This window comes from Poecilia mexicana, unplaced genomic scaffold (genome assembly GCF_051168715.1).
Source record: "Poecilia mexicana isolate PSO_F unplaced genomic scaffold, ASM5116871v1 scaffold_7, whole genome shotgun sequence".
Classification (NCBI taxonomy): domain Eukaryota; kingdom Metazoa; phylum Chordata; class Actinopteri; order Cyprinodontiformes; family Poeciliidae; genus Poecilia; species Poecilia mexicana.
Window position 1 is genome coordinate 293,735 of NW_028263376.1, and position 16,386 is coordinate 310,120.

A 16,386-nucleotide genomic window follows, 5' to 3' on the forward strand; every position below is an offset into this window, starting at 1 on the left:
CCATTGTGAGTAATAAATGTTTGGCTCCTAAATAAAGATGTAATCATCGTAGAAGTGTTGATTGTGGGTCGCTGTTAGTTCCAAAACATTACCTCACAAATGGAAAGCGTTTATAATTTCGCTATAACATTTGAGTATGTCTGCAGCTGTTCACTGAAGAAACTACAAATCTGTTTTCAAAACCATGTTTAAAAAAAATCCTTTTTGATAAAACCTACAGCCATAGCGGCTTAAGTTTTCCTGTCCATTTATGCATTTTTTCACCGTCTCCATTACAGACAGCTCACCTGGCCCAGTGCTTCTGTGCCTTTTTCTGGTTAGATTTGAACTGATTCTGGCCTGAAGTGGATTGTATATAATTTGATATGAATTGGACCTCTTTGACTTGTAAAGTGTCTAGACAAAGTTTAGCTGCCCTAACTTTATGTACTAACTTGTAGTGTAATAACAAGAGCAGTGAAATTTTAAAATGGTTGAATTGTTTAGTTGTCAATTAAGAGCCAACTTCTCAGTCTGCTACACTGGAGTGTGTGAGGTGTGAGAATACATTATTCCACAACACGGAGCACAAATAGGCTCATGAGCTTTAACATCACAAATGGAAACACGTTCACAATGTGTGAACACAGCTTAACGTAGGAGCACGGCTTGTTACGATCTAACAACAGAAAACACATACGGCACAAAAAAACACATGTTCACACCTACTGTGTTAGATTGGAGAGCCACCAATACATTTACAACATCCTTCCAGTTTAAAAGAGGCAACACATACTAAGCAATCACAGCACCGTGTTAACAAATTAATAAATTAAGAAGTATTGGGAGCAACAAATAAAAGTTGTGTGCGGCTATAAAGAAAATGTGGCTCGACATGTCACAGTAAGCGGGTTAAAACCAACTTTGAAATGCAGGTAAAGACGACACACACGTGGATGAATCCGTCATAAACGAGTTCACTAAAAATATATCGGTGAGGAAAAGTTCAACAGATTTCTTGTTAAAAACAAGAGAACATTAAAACATAAAAAAAAAAAATTATGTGTGAAAAAAGGTGAAAACAGGTACAACGAAACTGATCTCTTTAGTTTTCGGGTGGCATTGAACTATAAAGACGGCAAGATCCGCAATGATGTTACCGATTTTTTATTTTTCATAAACTTTCAAAACACTCAAACAATTGTTCCACATGGTCATAATGGGGCATCTGTGTGCAAAACTGTAACATAAAATGTAACATAAAAGTACTTTCCAGATAAATATTCAAGCACATAAAGTTATGTGTTTATAGCTCACACCACACACTTGTTACTTTGACACACTCTAGAAGTATCACGCTGTGGCCATAAAATGTCTTAATTTCTTTAAGAAAACCTTTGTTTTTATTTTTTTTTTTCAAAGTAAGATTAGGTTTTTCAAAAATAAACTACGGTAATAAAGTTGCAGATAAAGGTAGATACCACACCCTCCTAATGGTCTGGAGAGTCTCACCTGAGCTCAGAGTCGTCGCTGTGAATGGTGACGGTCTGAGGCACATTGAAGGGATTCTTCAGGACAAACTCCATGTATTCAGCAGAGCCCAGGCTGGCATAGAGGAGGTGTTGTGTGGTGATGGCCTGGCTCAGCATGCTCGCAATTCCCTCTGCTTTGCTGTACTCGTCGCTGGGTTGATGTTCTCTGATCAGCTGAGTTGCTGGATTTAGACCCTGACACCAGAAAAACAACACCAAAGGACTGATAAATGTTTCATAGTGGCATCATACTACACACCATCGTGGTCTTCACCCAAAATGTTCTCTGTGAACTGCTACGACAGTTTCCAGAGCAGTTTTGTGATCAGTCTTGATCTTCTGCGCAGCGTACTTGTGCAGCAGCTCATAGCTCCAACGCTCTCAGAGCTCAGTGTTCAGTTAATGACTTTGTGGAGTAAAATGTCATCACTACTGGTAGAAACACTGGCCAATGTACAGCCAGTAAAACTCAGGTTGCACTGAATCAATAATTTTCTCCATGACCTTTCGGTGACTATTTCAAGACATATTTTAACACTTCACTGCTTCTCCACTGATTGCTTTCTTTCTACACAACACAGTACAGTTTGGATAAATGTTTTGCCAACCCAGCAGGCAGGCTTACTGCTGCAGACTCTCCGTCTACGTCAAGCGTCTGGAATAAAAACGAGGTATTCCAATTTAACAAAGAACAGCCATATTTGGGAGTGTTAAATACTGGAAATATTTTTCTAAAAGTGTTGTCAAAATGTCTTTTTGATTTTAAAAGCATACACATAAATACATACATGTGCGTGTGGGCATGCATGTGTGTGTGTATGTCACTTGTTTTGGAGCTTGTACTCTGCTAAGAAATGAAACGCTGATTTTTCAAAAATGTTTAGCAACAAAATTATTAGCAAATCATACATATTAAACATGTTGGTATGTAAAACAGCAGATGGTCATTCTTACCAGAGTGACTATTAACACTGACCTGCATTCTCTCATGTGTCAAAAGTCACTAAGTTTCTGTGTGGTGTCGTGTTCATTTTGCTGACCTTACCAGTAGTAAAGTCGGACATTACCATAACATCGGCTGCTGTTGTGTTCTCTTTAGCCTCCAGTCGATGCACTGCAGCCATGCAGTCCAGCTTTCGCCGTCTGCTGTCGCTGTTCAGGCTTTGTGCTTCAGGGGTGATGTCCTGAGCTCTGATCCTGTTTCTGTTCAGCAGCACCAGCTCTCCATCCAGCCTGTGTTCTCGTGCCGTGTTCCTAGCTGCCAAGTAAAAACAGGCCGAATAGAATCTGTTCTCCTCATGTTGATAATGATGATGCATTTTCCTTGTTCACACCTTTCAACACTCCCAAATGACACTTTAGAAGAAAAATAATACAAATAAAAACAGATGGAGATAAAATGTTTGACTATGATCTCCACATTTTCAAGTGAGAAGATTCTCTGATGCCTTCTTTTGCCTCAGTGATTATGTAGTTATCAATTATTTTCATTTATTCAAGTGGACCAGTCACAGAATTATGAAAGTATTTAAACAAAGCTTAAACTACAGTGTTGATTTCCAGAAAAACAATGCCCCCCTATTCCTAAGCTTGGAGAGAGTCTACATTTTCGCAATGGGGAAAATTAACCTAGTCTCACTGAATGCAGTCATAAATCATAAAAAAATTAGCAGCGCAAAGGAAGAAAACAGTACTTGGTACATCGGTAAATTGCATAAGAGAGAGAGTGAGCTGTAAAGTGGGCCTTTATTTAGGCTCTTCAGGAGCATTACCTCCTGTGTTTGCTGTACACCAGACATTAGACCTTTTCTAATTCCCCGCACACTCAGTTTTCTACAGCGATCTGGGAACATCTCCTGTGCGTTAACCCAGTTCTGTTTGGTTTTGTACAAGTGGTAGAACAAACTTTTTAATGCTTCTGCATTTGCTAGTATTTTGTCCATTTGAAGTGGATTTTTTTTTATATGCCAGATACTTTGCTTGTAGCTGATCAGTGCTTTCTGCTGCACCACATACAACTAACAAACTGAAGTCACTTGCTTGTATCCTGCTTTCTATGAACTTTTTTTTTTTTTACGTTTCTACCATTTTGCAAAAGAATCTTAAAGTTCACTTTCACAATATTGCACCATGTAAAATGCTGAATAGATTAGTTTAACCAAACTAATTATAAGTATTTAAGCTAACCAAAGGAATTGGCAAGATGAAAATTAGCAGAAGAAAAGGTTTTGTGTTTGCTAAGTTGAAGGAACACCTTGAACATGAACAGTCACAACAAAACAAACATATCGGTAATTCTGACACAAAAGGAATTTAGCTGTTTTAAGTTTTGTAGATTATTAGGGAATGTAGTTTGTCAGAAGTGCAAGATTAATTTATATAAGAGCCATTTCTCATTGTGGCAGATTTGACTCACTTTCTGATCTGCAAGTTCCACACAAGTAGGATTTTTGAATACTTATAGTCATCTTACACAACCCCACTCTAAGAAGATTATATTTCTTTAACCAGCAACTTTTTCTCAAGTATTCAAGTTTTTCAAGTTTGTTTCAGCCTGTTTATATGAAGTTTCCATCTACTTGTGCATAAGTTTTCTTTGGGTATCTCAGCTTGCCCCCTCACCTCAAACAGACGCTTTTCATGTTTGTTTTTTTTTGGCCAAACTGCCCTCACAAGTCAGAACAAAGTGTTTGTTAACCAAGTGATAGATGGCTACATTTCCAGGGTGTACTCAAGACCTACATGATTTCAAACAGAACAAAGTTGGGATACGAACTGGAAGAGTGGATGGAACATTTTATTTTTAATATTTTTTTAAGGCTTTGTTGGCGCTAGGGCCTTTATTTGAAAGTAGTTTGACAGGAAAGAGGGTTATGAAAGAGGGGGGAGACATGCAGCAAATGTCACCAGGCCGGAAATCAAACCTGCGACCATCGGCAAGAGGACGAAGGCGTCAATTCATGGGCTGTGCCTTGCCCTTGTGCCACCACGGCACCCTGGATGGAACATTTTAAAACCAATAAACAAACATTGCTAATCTTTTTTATTGGACTTAATTAATCCTGGATAAATTTGGGGTATTACAAAACTTTCCTTGTGAAGAATATTTCTAGGTTGCATGCTTCCAAGCAAACTCTTTGATGTCTGCTATTCTTTTCTCCCCCCCCCCCCTACTCGTATGACTCCTTATCCTTAGACATTTTTCCAAGTCTCATCAAAGCCGTATCAGGCTGGGAGCCAGTGGGCTAACCTGATAGTGTCTGGCTATCCTTCACAGCCACCGGCAGGAAGAAGTGGGGCAGGAGAGTGACACAAACACACACACACACACACACACACACACACACACACACACACACACACACACACACACACACACGCATACATACACCACCCAATGGTGTGTAGCTTCTCTGCTCACTCCGTCTTGCTGCTGTGACTGGACTCCAGTGAAAGCAATTAGGCAAACTGTATGCTTAACTGGCACACCAAGGTGAAGGAAGGAGAGAATGTAAAAGAGACAATAAGTGGACATGCTGTGGTGGGGAAGACATGTAAGAAACAGAGCAAACAGTGAGCAGCCTGTGTTTGCATAGCAACAAGAGGTGTGAGTAACTGATTGCCACAGTGTGTAAAGCGATTGTGAGGTGAACCTGCCCATGAAACAATTTGTAAATATGTTTTTATACACAGAATCTGAGCTATATTGGGCTTCTTAGCAGCATAACTGTGTATCAGTGCTTTGGTCACAGTGAATAAAGCTAAAATATTGGTGAAATGACATCATTTCTGCAGGCCAGTCTGCAATTCTATACCTGTCAGATGCATTTTGTATCACACTGTGCAATTATATGCTTGTTTTATATGTCTTATGCGAAACCTCGGGCTCTGAGTGTGTGCGCTTCAGAAATAGTTAAAATTCGAGGCAAATTTACCAATAGCAAGCCAGTTGACTGATGATGGCTCGCTTAATTGAGGGAAAAATTGGTTTCCCCCTGTGTGTTTGTGTGCCTTTGCTAAGGCTATGCTTGCACACACAGACACACAGAGTCAAAAAAAAAAAACAAAAAAAAAAAACACACACAAACAGGATTGTGGCTAACCACTAGAGATGCCTGTGCAAGCTCAATTAGCCTGAAAATTGAGTGGTTCGCTGGTGCAGCCAATAGAAAGAATGTGAAATGTATCTGACTGAGCCGATCAAGGCGGCGGCAGCAGCACGGTCAACGCCCAAATAAAAGACGCTAATTCCTCTGTGACTGAGGCTCCACTCAAACATGGGCTCAGACACACACTGATAGCTGAGTGGAGACACTGCAATGTGCAATAACCTGACTCAGAGGTAAACAAAGTTGTTAGTACTCATGGCAAAGGTTTGGAATAAATGCACTTGTTACTGCAATAGCAAAATTTTACATTGAAAACTGAAACAAGTCCTACATTCAAATTGATTATTGTTAATAAAATTAATGTCAATGGATAGCTGACAGAATTATTGGTGCCTCTAAATGCTTCTGAAAATGTTTTCAGTTGTACTTTGTATATTTTTAAGGTGATCAGAATTTGTAGAAACCTTTCATTACTGACCAATGATGCATTACACGGTTTTAAAAAGGCAACTATTGGACTTTTTTCTACATTATAAGGAATGTTTGGGAGTCATGTAAGAAACAACAAAACACATTCCTGTCCCACCATTACAATATTTATAAACTCTACTGGAACTTCATTTGTTGTCATGTTTTTTTTTTTTTTTGTTTGTTTTTTGGTCAGATTAGATTAAAGCTAAGCTTTTTCGCAACATTTCACTATATTTGAAAAAGTACCTCGTGCCGACTTAAGTAAGGTGGAGGGTATGTGATGCTGTGGGCCTGCTTCTCTTCCAAATGACCCAGTCAACATTATCAGAGTGCATCTCTATGAATGCTTTAAAATATTGGATCATTTTACAGAGAAATTGAGCTGCCTCTACCAGTAAATTCAAGGCTTATATAAAATGCGAGGAGTGAGACATAGAAAACAAAGCACACAGAGAAACTAAAACCATCTAGAGAGATTGTGCAAAGAGGAATGGTCAGAGATGCCTCTTCCTTTATGTTGTCGTCACTTGTTATAAGGTTTTATTTTTCAAACTAATAGAGCTTGAGATTAAGCTACTGCAACCAAATCATCTATTTTTTTAAACATTCTTTCCCCAGTGGCAGCAACTAATTTGTTGGTGCATTAAAACATATTAAGCTTGATGTGCTGACCGTTAAGTTGAAGGATGTTTCGGGTTGACAGGCTTCCTCCTCTAAAGCCGGTGGTGACTTTACGAGGCGTGATGATGTGAGAATAAGACGATATCCCGTCCGCTGCCCTCTTCCTGCTGGGGTCAGCTGGACATCCTGCAGGAAACAAACGGCAAAGTTATCACTGTAAGTGTGTGATGACAGCCATCAACACTCTGATGAACCTCAACTTTAAAGTTGAAACAGATCAAAATTGTTTGTCTTTCAGGAGCAGGAGACACTTGAAGTGCCGCAAATCCGATGTCAGGCCACTTTTGTAGAAATGAGAGATAAACGGATTCCAGTAGCATTAAAAGTCATTTTTAACTCTGTATCACTCCTATGTGACAGGGCTTTGTTTCAAAGTTAATCTTCCTTAAAGGAGAACTTACATTTAGAACTTCTACATAATTAATCAGGTGACTATAAAATGTGGGTATTAAAAAGATCTTAAGGATATAATGCAAACAATGATTCCAAAGATTTGAAAATCTAAATATTCAATATTTTGAGAAGTCGACGGAGGTCGGAGTGCACATTAAAATGATAAGACAGTTCTTATAGCAACATACTCTACATTGATTTGAAAAAAAAAAAAAAAAAAAAAACAGCAAATCTTTATCTGTGGTTTTCATATTTCTAATAAAGTCCTAGCTAATTTCTTCCACTAATGTATTTTTGCTTATATGGTGATAATATATTTTTATCCTGAGGGATAAGTGCTGATAGACAAGAGAATATTCTTATCTATAAATCATTTCAGTAAGAATTACATCAGAGAAATCTGAGATGACAAGAGGCACAAAGAAGACAAAGTAAGATTTTCCAAAATGGAAAAAAATAATAAAATAAAATAACTCCCCTGCAATATACATATAGTATATTGCAGGAAAATTAGCTTACGTGAGTCCAATAAATTTTAGCTTGCAACAGGAGTCCACTGAGTTATTCTGGCTTAATCAATGATCATAATTTGTCATATTAAATAGGAGTCAACCAGCCCAAACAGAACTCGGCACCAAAATAAAGGGGAATGGAGGAGAGTAATAAAAAGTTTCCAAATAGTCATGAACAATTAAACTCATATTATACAGATTTTTATAACATTTTTCTACATAATTTATGAAAATACTGAATAAGTGGAAAAATAATTGATATAGTTTAATGCGACAAGCATAAAAGTCTGTAGGTACAAAGTAGAAGGAATCAGCACTGGCTAACAGAGAAACTAATATAGAAACATTTATGAATAGTATTGATTTAAAAAGGCTAAGAATTTTATGTAAAGTTTTTGACAAAAGTCGACCAGATCCGAGAGAAATACCATGACAGAATACCCCAATGTTAGCAAACCTGGTTTCCAACAGCTTGTTCAGCAACTGAATCCAAAGTGAACATAAATATTAAGAATTATATCAAGTACTATCCTGTCTACCGTTGTAGTAGATGACACTTTGCATTAATTAAGACAATTATTATCCAAATGTTACTGGATTATGTGACTTGTACTTTCTTGTAATAACTTAAAACTTTTTTTTTCACCTACAGAATCAAAATGGTATCAAACGTCTAATATTTTTCTTAGATGTTTGTCAAGTAAAGAAAAAACAGCAGCAGCAGTTGCAGTTTAAACTTTTAACATAATCTCAACACAAATACTGTATTTATGTATCAGCTAACACAAATGTAAATGAAATGTAAAGTGGAGTAAAATGGAAATATTTTTTAACTAATACGTTTGTGCTTGTGTAAATGTACGCAATAACAAATTACAGGCAACAACGTAATATCAGTATGCAGGTGAGAGAGTAATAATCCGAGATGTAAGAGACAATGGGGTGTACAAACATGATCAACACTACTGATGAAGAAGAAAAACTAACTATGTCAAATACATTTGTACCACAGAAAACCGAACACCTCATGTTCTTTAACTATTAGGCTTCTCTAACAAATTATGTAGACTAACATCATTTTCTTATCTCAAACCTGCTGAGATCCTGTGGAGAATTCATGAAAGAAAATTGTAAGTATGAAGAGCAAAACACCTGAAAACAGAAACTGAGAAGCAATATAAGAGCTACAAAAAAGTTAAAAAACAGCAACAACTTTGCATAATTATTTGGGGAAATTTACTGCTTGTATAAAATATATAAAAGAAGCTGTTATCAATGTCATTAGTTTTTTTTTATCCGTGCTCACTGTTTATTAGTGTTTTTATATGTAAAAAATCCTGCTGATTCTTTAGAGAAAAAACATTGGAATCTGCCTGAGGACACCAGCAGGGGCTCCACAAATAGATCTCATCTCAGTTTGATTTCAGATAGTTTAGTTTGACGAGAATGTGTTGCCCCAGTTTTCCCAGCAAGTTTTCTTGCTTCTTTTCACTGAGACTCGTGTCTATAAGCAAATATGACAACACAGAAAGCAAATTCAGTTTTATTAAGACAAATTTGTCTCTTGATGTTTGATCACACACTGCATTCTTAGGTCACCATCAGTGTGAGTCTGTGGTAGAGGCACAATTATCCACAGAATTAGCATCTGTACAACAGCTGTACCTTAGCATGAAGTTTTTGACATATCAAGCCAGAATAGGATCCAAGGTAAAAAAATAAAATAAAAAAAAATTTAAAAAAAGTGCTTGGATTAGGAGTTATTTATTCAAAACAGCTTTTAAGGCAACAACTTTTTCAAAAAGTCCAAAAGTTTGCGGTTGTCATTTGGAGCTTGAAAGTGTCACTGGGCTTTTGTGTAACGCTCAAATGGAATGTAGAAGAAAATGGATTGAAATTGGTTGTAGATGCCAGACAGATGTGTTTGTGAAAATCCTAGTAGATCAGCAGTTTATCAAGTGCTCAAAGAACCATGGATTGATAGACAATTGTCTGGAAAACAGAAACTATCCAGTGAACAGCTGTTGTGTTAACGCCTTGTTGATGTCAGAGGTCACAGAATAGGCCGACTGCTTCAAGTTAGTACAAGAGCAACGGAGGCAAATAACCGTGTGTTACAACCAAGTACAGAGAAACTTATTGAACCTCGAAGCGTGCAGGTGACAGTAGCTGAAGACTACACTAGGCACCTCTCCTGTTAGCAAACAGCAGGGTGCAAAGGCTACAATTCAAACAGGTTTACTAAAATTGGACAGTAACACATTGGAAGTGTCTCAGGTCCTGATCTCAGTTTCAACATTCAGCTAGTAGAGTCAGAATCTGCCTTCTGTAAACCGTTTGGACTGTGGTGGTGATAGTTTAATAGAGTGAAAGATTGTTTTCTCTGCACACTTTGTACCGTACTGTTGCTGACTGTGTCCATCTTCTTATAACCCCGGTGTTCCCATCTTCTGATGGCTACCTTGAGTGGTGCTTTGTGCCACTCGAAAGCTGAAAAAATCTCAAATTGGTTTCTGGAACCTGAACACTAGATCACTGTACTAAAATAGCCTCCAGTGTCACCACATCTCAATTCCACAATGCACATTTGGGATGTGATGGAATGCCACGTTTGCATCATGCATGTGAAGTTGATACATTTGTAGTGACGGCAAGAATCTGCCATGTTAATAAAGACCAAAACCTCTCAGGAATGTAAAACTTAGTAGTCGCTGTTGAGATCTTATTGAGAGCCTCATCTGTTCTTGCAATTTGCACTCCATCGAGTATTGCAAGTATAAGAAGTCAGCATTTACTTACTCAGTTAGCGAGGCTGCAGTGAGCTGATTAACAGAGGTACCTTTCCCAGCTTGCCGACTGTAAATTAAATTCCCATTTTTAACAATGTGAATGATGATTGCAAAGGCTCAATCAGCTACTCTGAATCACCGTTGTTAAATACAGCATCAGTATTTTCGCACAATTTTAAGCCTAAGAGCTTAATTTGAAACAAATTAGACCTAATCTACAGCCGCTGCCGGACAAAGAAGGTAGAAGTAAAACTGATCAAAGTGAACTCAGTTTTTCCTCAACGTTTCCAGGCCCTAAATCTCAGTATGCCAAAAATGAGGTGCAAACCTGAAACAAATGTAGCATTTTCTGAGGAGCTGTGCAGCTCCCCGTTCAGGGTGCACTCTCATCGCGTATGAAATGTAGCGAGAGCAGCAATTAACTGCCTCTTCTGCCCAGAACTGACACATCAGATAGCTTGCAGGAGTTTCAGAGGGGAAGCCAAAAGCATCCTCCAAATCTTTCAAAGGAGAATCCTTTCATCAACAAACAGATAATAGGCAGCGGCTAAATGAATAATGTGGAGTCGGTGTTGCTATGCAAACAGAGGCAGACGGTGCTGTTCTGCAGATTAATGGGAGAGGTGTCTGCCATCCCAAAGCATTTTCCTCATCATCCATCACCCTACACTGGCCACACCATTCAGTCGGGTGCATTTGCCCGAGTTATATTTCCTCAAATATTGCTGTGAACATATCACTTATGCTGTAGAGTTTAGAGAGCACATCCAATCAAAAGCAAATGTCTTATTCCCAGTGCCTCGTTGCAGATTTTTCCATCCGTTATTCTTCCTGTGAAGATATCGCATCTATGGTGGGTTTTTGTTTAATTATCATCACCATCAAACATAAGATAGTGTTACAAGTAGGTAATAAAAATAATGCGATGATGAGGAACCAAAATTATTTGGATGTCGATGCAAGTATGGATGTCTTGCTCTCAGTCATATAAACCATCCACAGCTACTGAATCAAACACAGAAATTCAAACTTCAATAGAGAGAGTGTTGCACACTCTGTGTGTGTGGAGAAGAAAATTTGTGAACAAAGACTCAGGAGGTTGAAGTCTATCAAATTTATCAACTGCCTGACGCTGCCGCATGACAACAGCCCTACCTGCCCACCTCATTTGCCCTGCTAGCAGTTCTTGAGGTTAAGGCCAAAACAAGCCACTGATTTGCTGGCCTCCAGAACAAATGAGAGCGAGCGCCAGGGGGCTTTCAAAGTAGCCTGCGGTATTCGATTTCTTCTGCTTCGCCATTCCAGGCCACTGACCTTTCAAAATAAGCAGATTCAGCCTCACCTTAAGGCTAACGGCAAGTCTGATATAGTCTGGCGTAATTGTGCCAGCAGTGAGAGCTTTTAATGACGGAGAGATACTTCATGTGGGCTGTCATCTATAGCCAGACTAACGGCCAGGTAAATTTCACTGATATTTTGTCCCAATTGTGGCAGTATTGAGGAAAAATAATTCTACTCTCTCCAGCTGCAAAAGTCAGTTTCTTCAGGGCTTATCAGGCCGCTGCAGATGAGCAGCACTGTCAGGACTGCACAAGGCTCTAATCGCCCGTTTCCACTGTGCTAAAGCAGATATACGCTTCCTGCTTGTGTGTCCTTCTGCGCGTCCTGTGTGTTAGTTGTGGAGAAAATCGGACTTAGAAAGAAAGAATACAGATTCAACTGAGTCAGCAATATTATTTCATACAAATAACATTTTTTTAAAAATCACAGACAATTTTTCTGAAAGAACATTTAGTGATTTTAAATAAGATGCAAAAGTCTGTGTTTACCACAAGACCCACAGACCTTTCATAGAACTATATTAACTGTGTCTATGGTTGAATTTGGCATTAAATTTGTAAATAAAACTTCTTTTTTTTTACCAATATTTATGAAAAACGATCAAACCAACAAGGATTTGAATTTGTGATTTAATTTTTATCAATCTTTGAGGACCATCAACCTTATTTCTCAATCCCATAAGGCTTTAAGTGGACTTTATTGACAACTGTACCAGCATTGTTACATTTAAACAACCAGTCACTTTTGCACAGGAAAAAATGGCTAAACAGAATAATATCGCACTACCAGTCCCTACATCTGTCAAGTATGTATGATTAGATGCCAACAGAAACAAGTCTGCTGCAGCTGATATCATGCCAGATGATGCTAATATGTTAATTCCTATAAGAACACCACCAGGAATAGAGTGGATATTTACAAAAGGTATAGAGAGAGACCATCAAGACTTATCAAGTTACTCAGCAAGACAGAGAGAGAGAAAAAAAAAAACACAAGCAGTGACACTTTAAATTAAAAAACAAACTACATGCCACTTGTGCAGCAGGACAGGTCTGCTAGTGAAAACACAGCAAAGATATCACATCACCCTCCAGTGTCATAGACTATGCATGAAGCTGTTGAAGAGGAGAGCTTCTTCAGTGACAGACTGCTGCATCCTAAGTGCAGAAAAGAGGGTTATTGCAGATCCTTCCTCCCAGCAGTAGTTATACTTTATAATATCACTGCTCCCAACAAACTCAATAGGTGTTGATATCCCTGCTGGTATTTGCACAGCTTTCTCCTTTCAAATAACATTTCCACTCTTGTTTGCACATCTCTGCTGTTGCACAGTTTTTATCACTTGTTGCAAACAGTCTGTTTTTAATTCACAAATAAGCAAGTACACTTTGCAAAGCTTTGCATATACCTTTTTAAATAACATGAGCACTGTTAAAGGCTGTAATTTAGAACTTACAATACATCATGTTATTCTTCTGTTTTCATAGAATTTATATCTTCAGTTTTGTGTGAATGCACATGCTTCGATTGCCTGTCAGCTTGCTGCTGTCACACCAAAAATTTCCCCACTGTGGGACAATAAAGGATATTTTTATTCTATTCTGTCAGTCTGATCTGAGAAATGCGTTAATCAACAGAATGTGATGCAGAGACCACGCTGAGGAAGACCCGTGGTGGTGGATTAAGGTGTATGCTGTGAAAAGACAAAGTGATCTGTAATGGCAGTTTGTGTTGGTGTGTTTATTGAGAAAGTACGATCTGAATATCTGACTGATGTTAGATCACAAAGGATTAGGAAGCGTTAACAATCCGCCATAGAGGAAACATCATGGGGTCGTTCATGGGACAAATTCGATGCATTTTAATGTACTTCTGATCAAACAGATGACATAACTTTATCCTGATATATGCAGAGAAAACAAAAGGGAGTAGATAATAACTATCATTGTTCCTGGAAAACATTTCGCACACAGAGATGTGTCTAGAAACTAACGATAGATTGGTCATTTTTAATGAGCCACTGTTGAGTCAACATTATCTCTCAAAAAGCTTTGGGCTTTAGATCACAAAGAAATCATGGATTGAAAGATTACTCGTTATTCGCTCTCTGCTCCTGAAGCTGTTTATACGTCAGCATAATTCTGCTTTGACCAAATGCAAATCTGCTCATCAAACATTCTTATTAAATATGTCTGCTTTTTGTCTCAGCCTTTATTGAATGTATTGTGGTTTTGTGGATAAAAATCAGTTTTGTAGATTCAATAATTAGTCTTAAAATGCAAGCCAGCAGTTGTTATAGCTTAACCATTCTGCATCTGCTCAGTCAATTGTCTGGTGGTCGTTCTTGTTTGCTAAAAGACTGCAAATGTTTCAACAAAACAAAGATTTTTATTACTTAATCTCTCTACTATTCAGCACATCTACTTTTGGGTCCTTTACCTTTAAAAAAATGACTGCATTGTAGTGTGGCTGAATGAATGTGACAATTTATAACATTTTCTTTTTATGAATTACATGTGAGTCCTACTTTATGATGATTAAAAGATGTGCAGTTTTTCACTCAGAAGCCTAGGAATCCGCCTTTCATTTTTAATTCAGCCTGCTGCTGATAAATTCCTAAAGCATTAAAGATAAAACATGACTGATAACATCCATGAATCAAAAACAGGAAATTAGATGTCAGTATGTAGTCAGCACTGTGTTGCTTTTAGAGTTTTAATAGCTTAGACAAAAACTAAGTTGATTATGTAATTTAATGTGTATAGTTTTAAAATATCTTTTTTTTAAACTTTGGCCATAATGCCTCCAACAGTAATTGACAAAAAGCTAATGTTTGCACTGCATTAATTTCATTCGTACAACAGCAGATGAGGCATTTAATTGCCTCGGCTCTCCTGCTGAGTTCTCCTTTTTCAAAGGAAAATATTTATTTCAAGTCTGATTTAAGTTAAGCAATATCTGTATTGCTGTGTTTATTGCAAATTTAAGAAATAAAAAAGCTTAAATCGGTATGGCGGGAACTTTTGGAAACTCAGTGAATGAAAAAAGAATGTTTCCTAAAGACGACTGTGGCATATTCTATTTTGGGACAATTTTATAACTGTGAAGAAGTGAGTGAAGAAAGAACATTTAATAGATGCAGTGCAGAGATCAGGTAAAATGAAATATGCATCAATTTCTTTTTTAAGAATTTCTGACTTGGCATTTAAAGGTCCTTTGTACATGATACAAAACCATCTAACAGTTTTTTGCAAATGTTCATAAATTAATACACAGTTTCACTCCTTTTTCTGATCGTTGTGTCACTTGAGTGCATTATTTATGTGTATTCATTTTATTTTAGCTCAGCGGGAGAGTCTAAATTGCTGTCCCTCCACTCTGTTAGGTTTGTCATGTACAAAACACAGGGCATTTAAAATTTTGAGTTTAATTTATGCGCTGAGTTTACAAGGTAACAAGGCACACACCCCTGCTGCAGCATGTTTGCTTGTTTCAAATGAAAGATTTAAAAACTCGGCTTTGACCTGAAGCTGTGTTTAATAAAACATAAGGTAAATCTAAAAGACGTCTCCGTATTGGTCGAGAACTTTTTTCCTACTGATATTGGCAAAAAAAAACAGGCAGCACTGTCTGTTATGCTCGAGTGAAATCCCTGTTTGCCATTGGATAGGGTAGCTGCCCTGCTGTCTGCTGTCAATTTAACAAGAGATGAATAAGCAGGTATGCAATTAAATAGATCTTTTCCACTGTCATGTAAGTTAAATTCCTGTCAGTCATGATGACAGACAGCTAATCAATGAGAGAAACGGCAGAAAATCATGCTGGCTGTGGCCCCAAACAAATGACCATTTGAGAATAGCGCATCTGAAAGACAAGTCAGCCAGCTTTGGCTGGTTTTTAGGACAAACCATCAGCTCTGGCCACACCTGGGTCTCCTTACACACCATTTATCACGCCTCCCAGAGCCATCAGCGCTGGGCGCCAGAGAGGAATGGGGTCTCTGCTCCTGCAGTACCCTGCAGGTTATCAAGCAGGCTGATTTGTTGGAAACCATCTCATATCAAAACTGGCTTCAGTATGTCAGGGGTGTTTATCAGAAGAAACATTGGGCAATTTTCTATATACTGGACCTTAAAAAGGCTCAAGGACATATTCAGGAATTTATGACATACCATTAAGCTGCTTGACTCACCATTCTGACTTAGCACATCTTTCTACCAAGCACACAACTCCTCCCTTGTTGCATTCATAGAGATGAACCCCTTAAAGCCGCCTTTACCTCACAGTTTACGCTGGAGTCCCAAAGGAGCATCTGTACGTCATCAGTCACGGCTTGGTCAGTCCAACTTTTTGATTCTGTCTGGAAGTCGTTCAACCTTCTACTGAACTAAAGAAAAGGGTTGAGATTGATGATTTGTCTTCATTGTGCTTCTAAAATAATTTATAATTTTTGAAATGTTTTCCCCCTTCGTTTAGCTGCGACCAAAGATTTCAATTTACTTATACAGGATTTACTTGGTAGATCAAACCAAAGTGTTTTTAAGGTAAAGTTTAGAAATGAATAAAATACTGACATTTC

At 38.0% G+C, this 16,386-nt stretch overlaps 1 protein-coding gene across 1 annotated transcript in view; it reads right to left on the minus strand.

Moving 5' to 3' along the window:
• Positions 1-16,386, minus strand: part of LOC106919985 (nephronophthisis 4) — a gene marked incomplete at its 5' end in the record, with an annotated part of 168,688 nt that overhangs the window by 26,925 nt on the left and 125,377 nt on the right. The window contains 3 exon segments of the mRNA XM_014990696.2: positions 1,492-1,706; positions 2,579-2,769; positions 6,764-6,898. Of these exon segments, the coding sequence (XP_014846182.2) occupies positions 1,492-1,706; positions 2,579-2,769; positions 6,764-6,898 (541 nt within the window).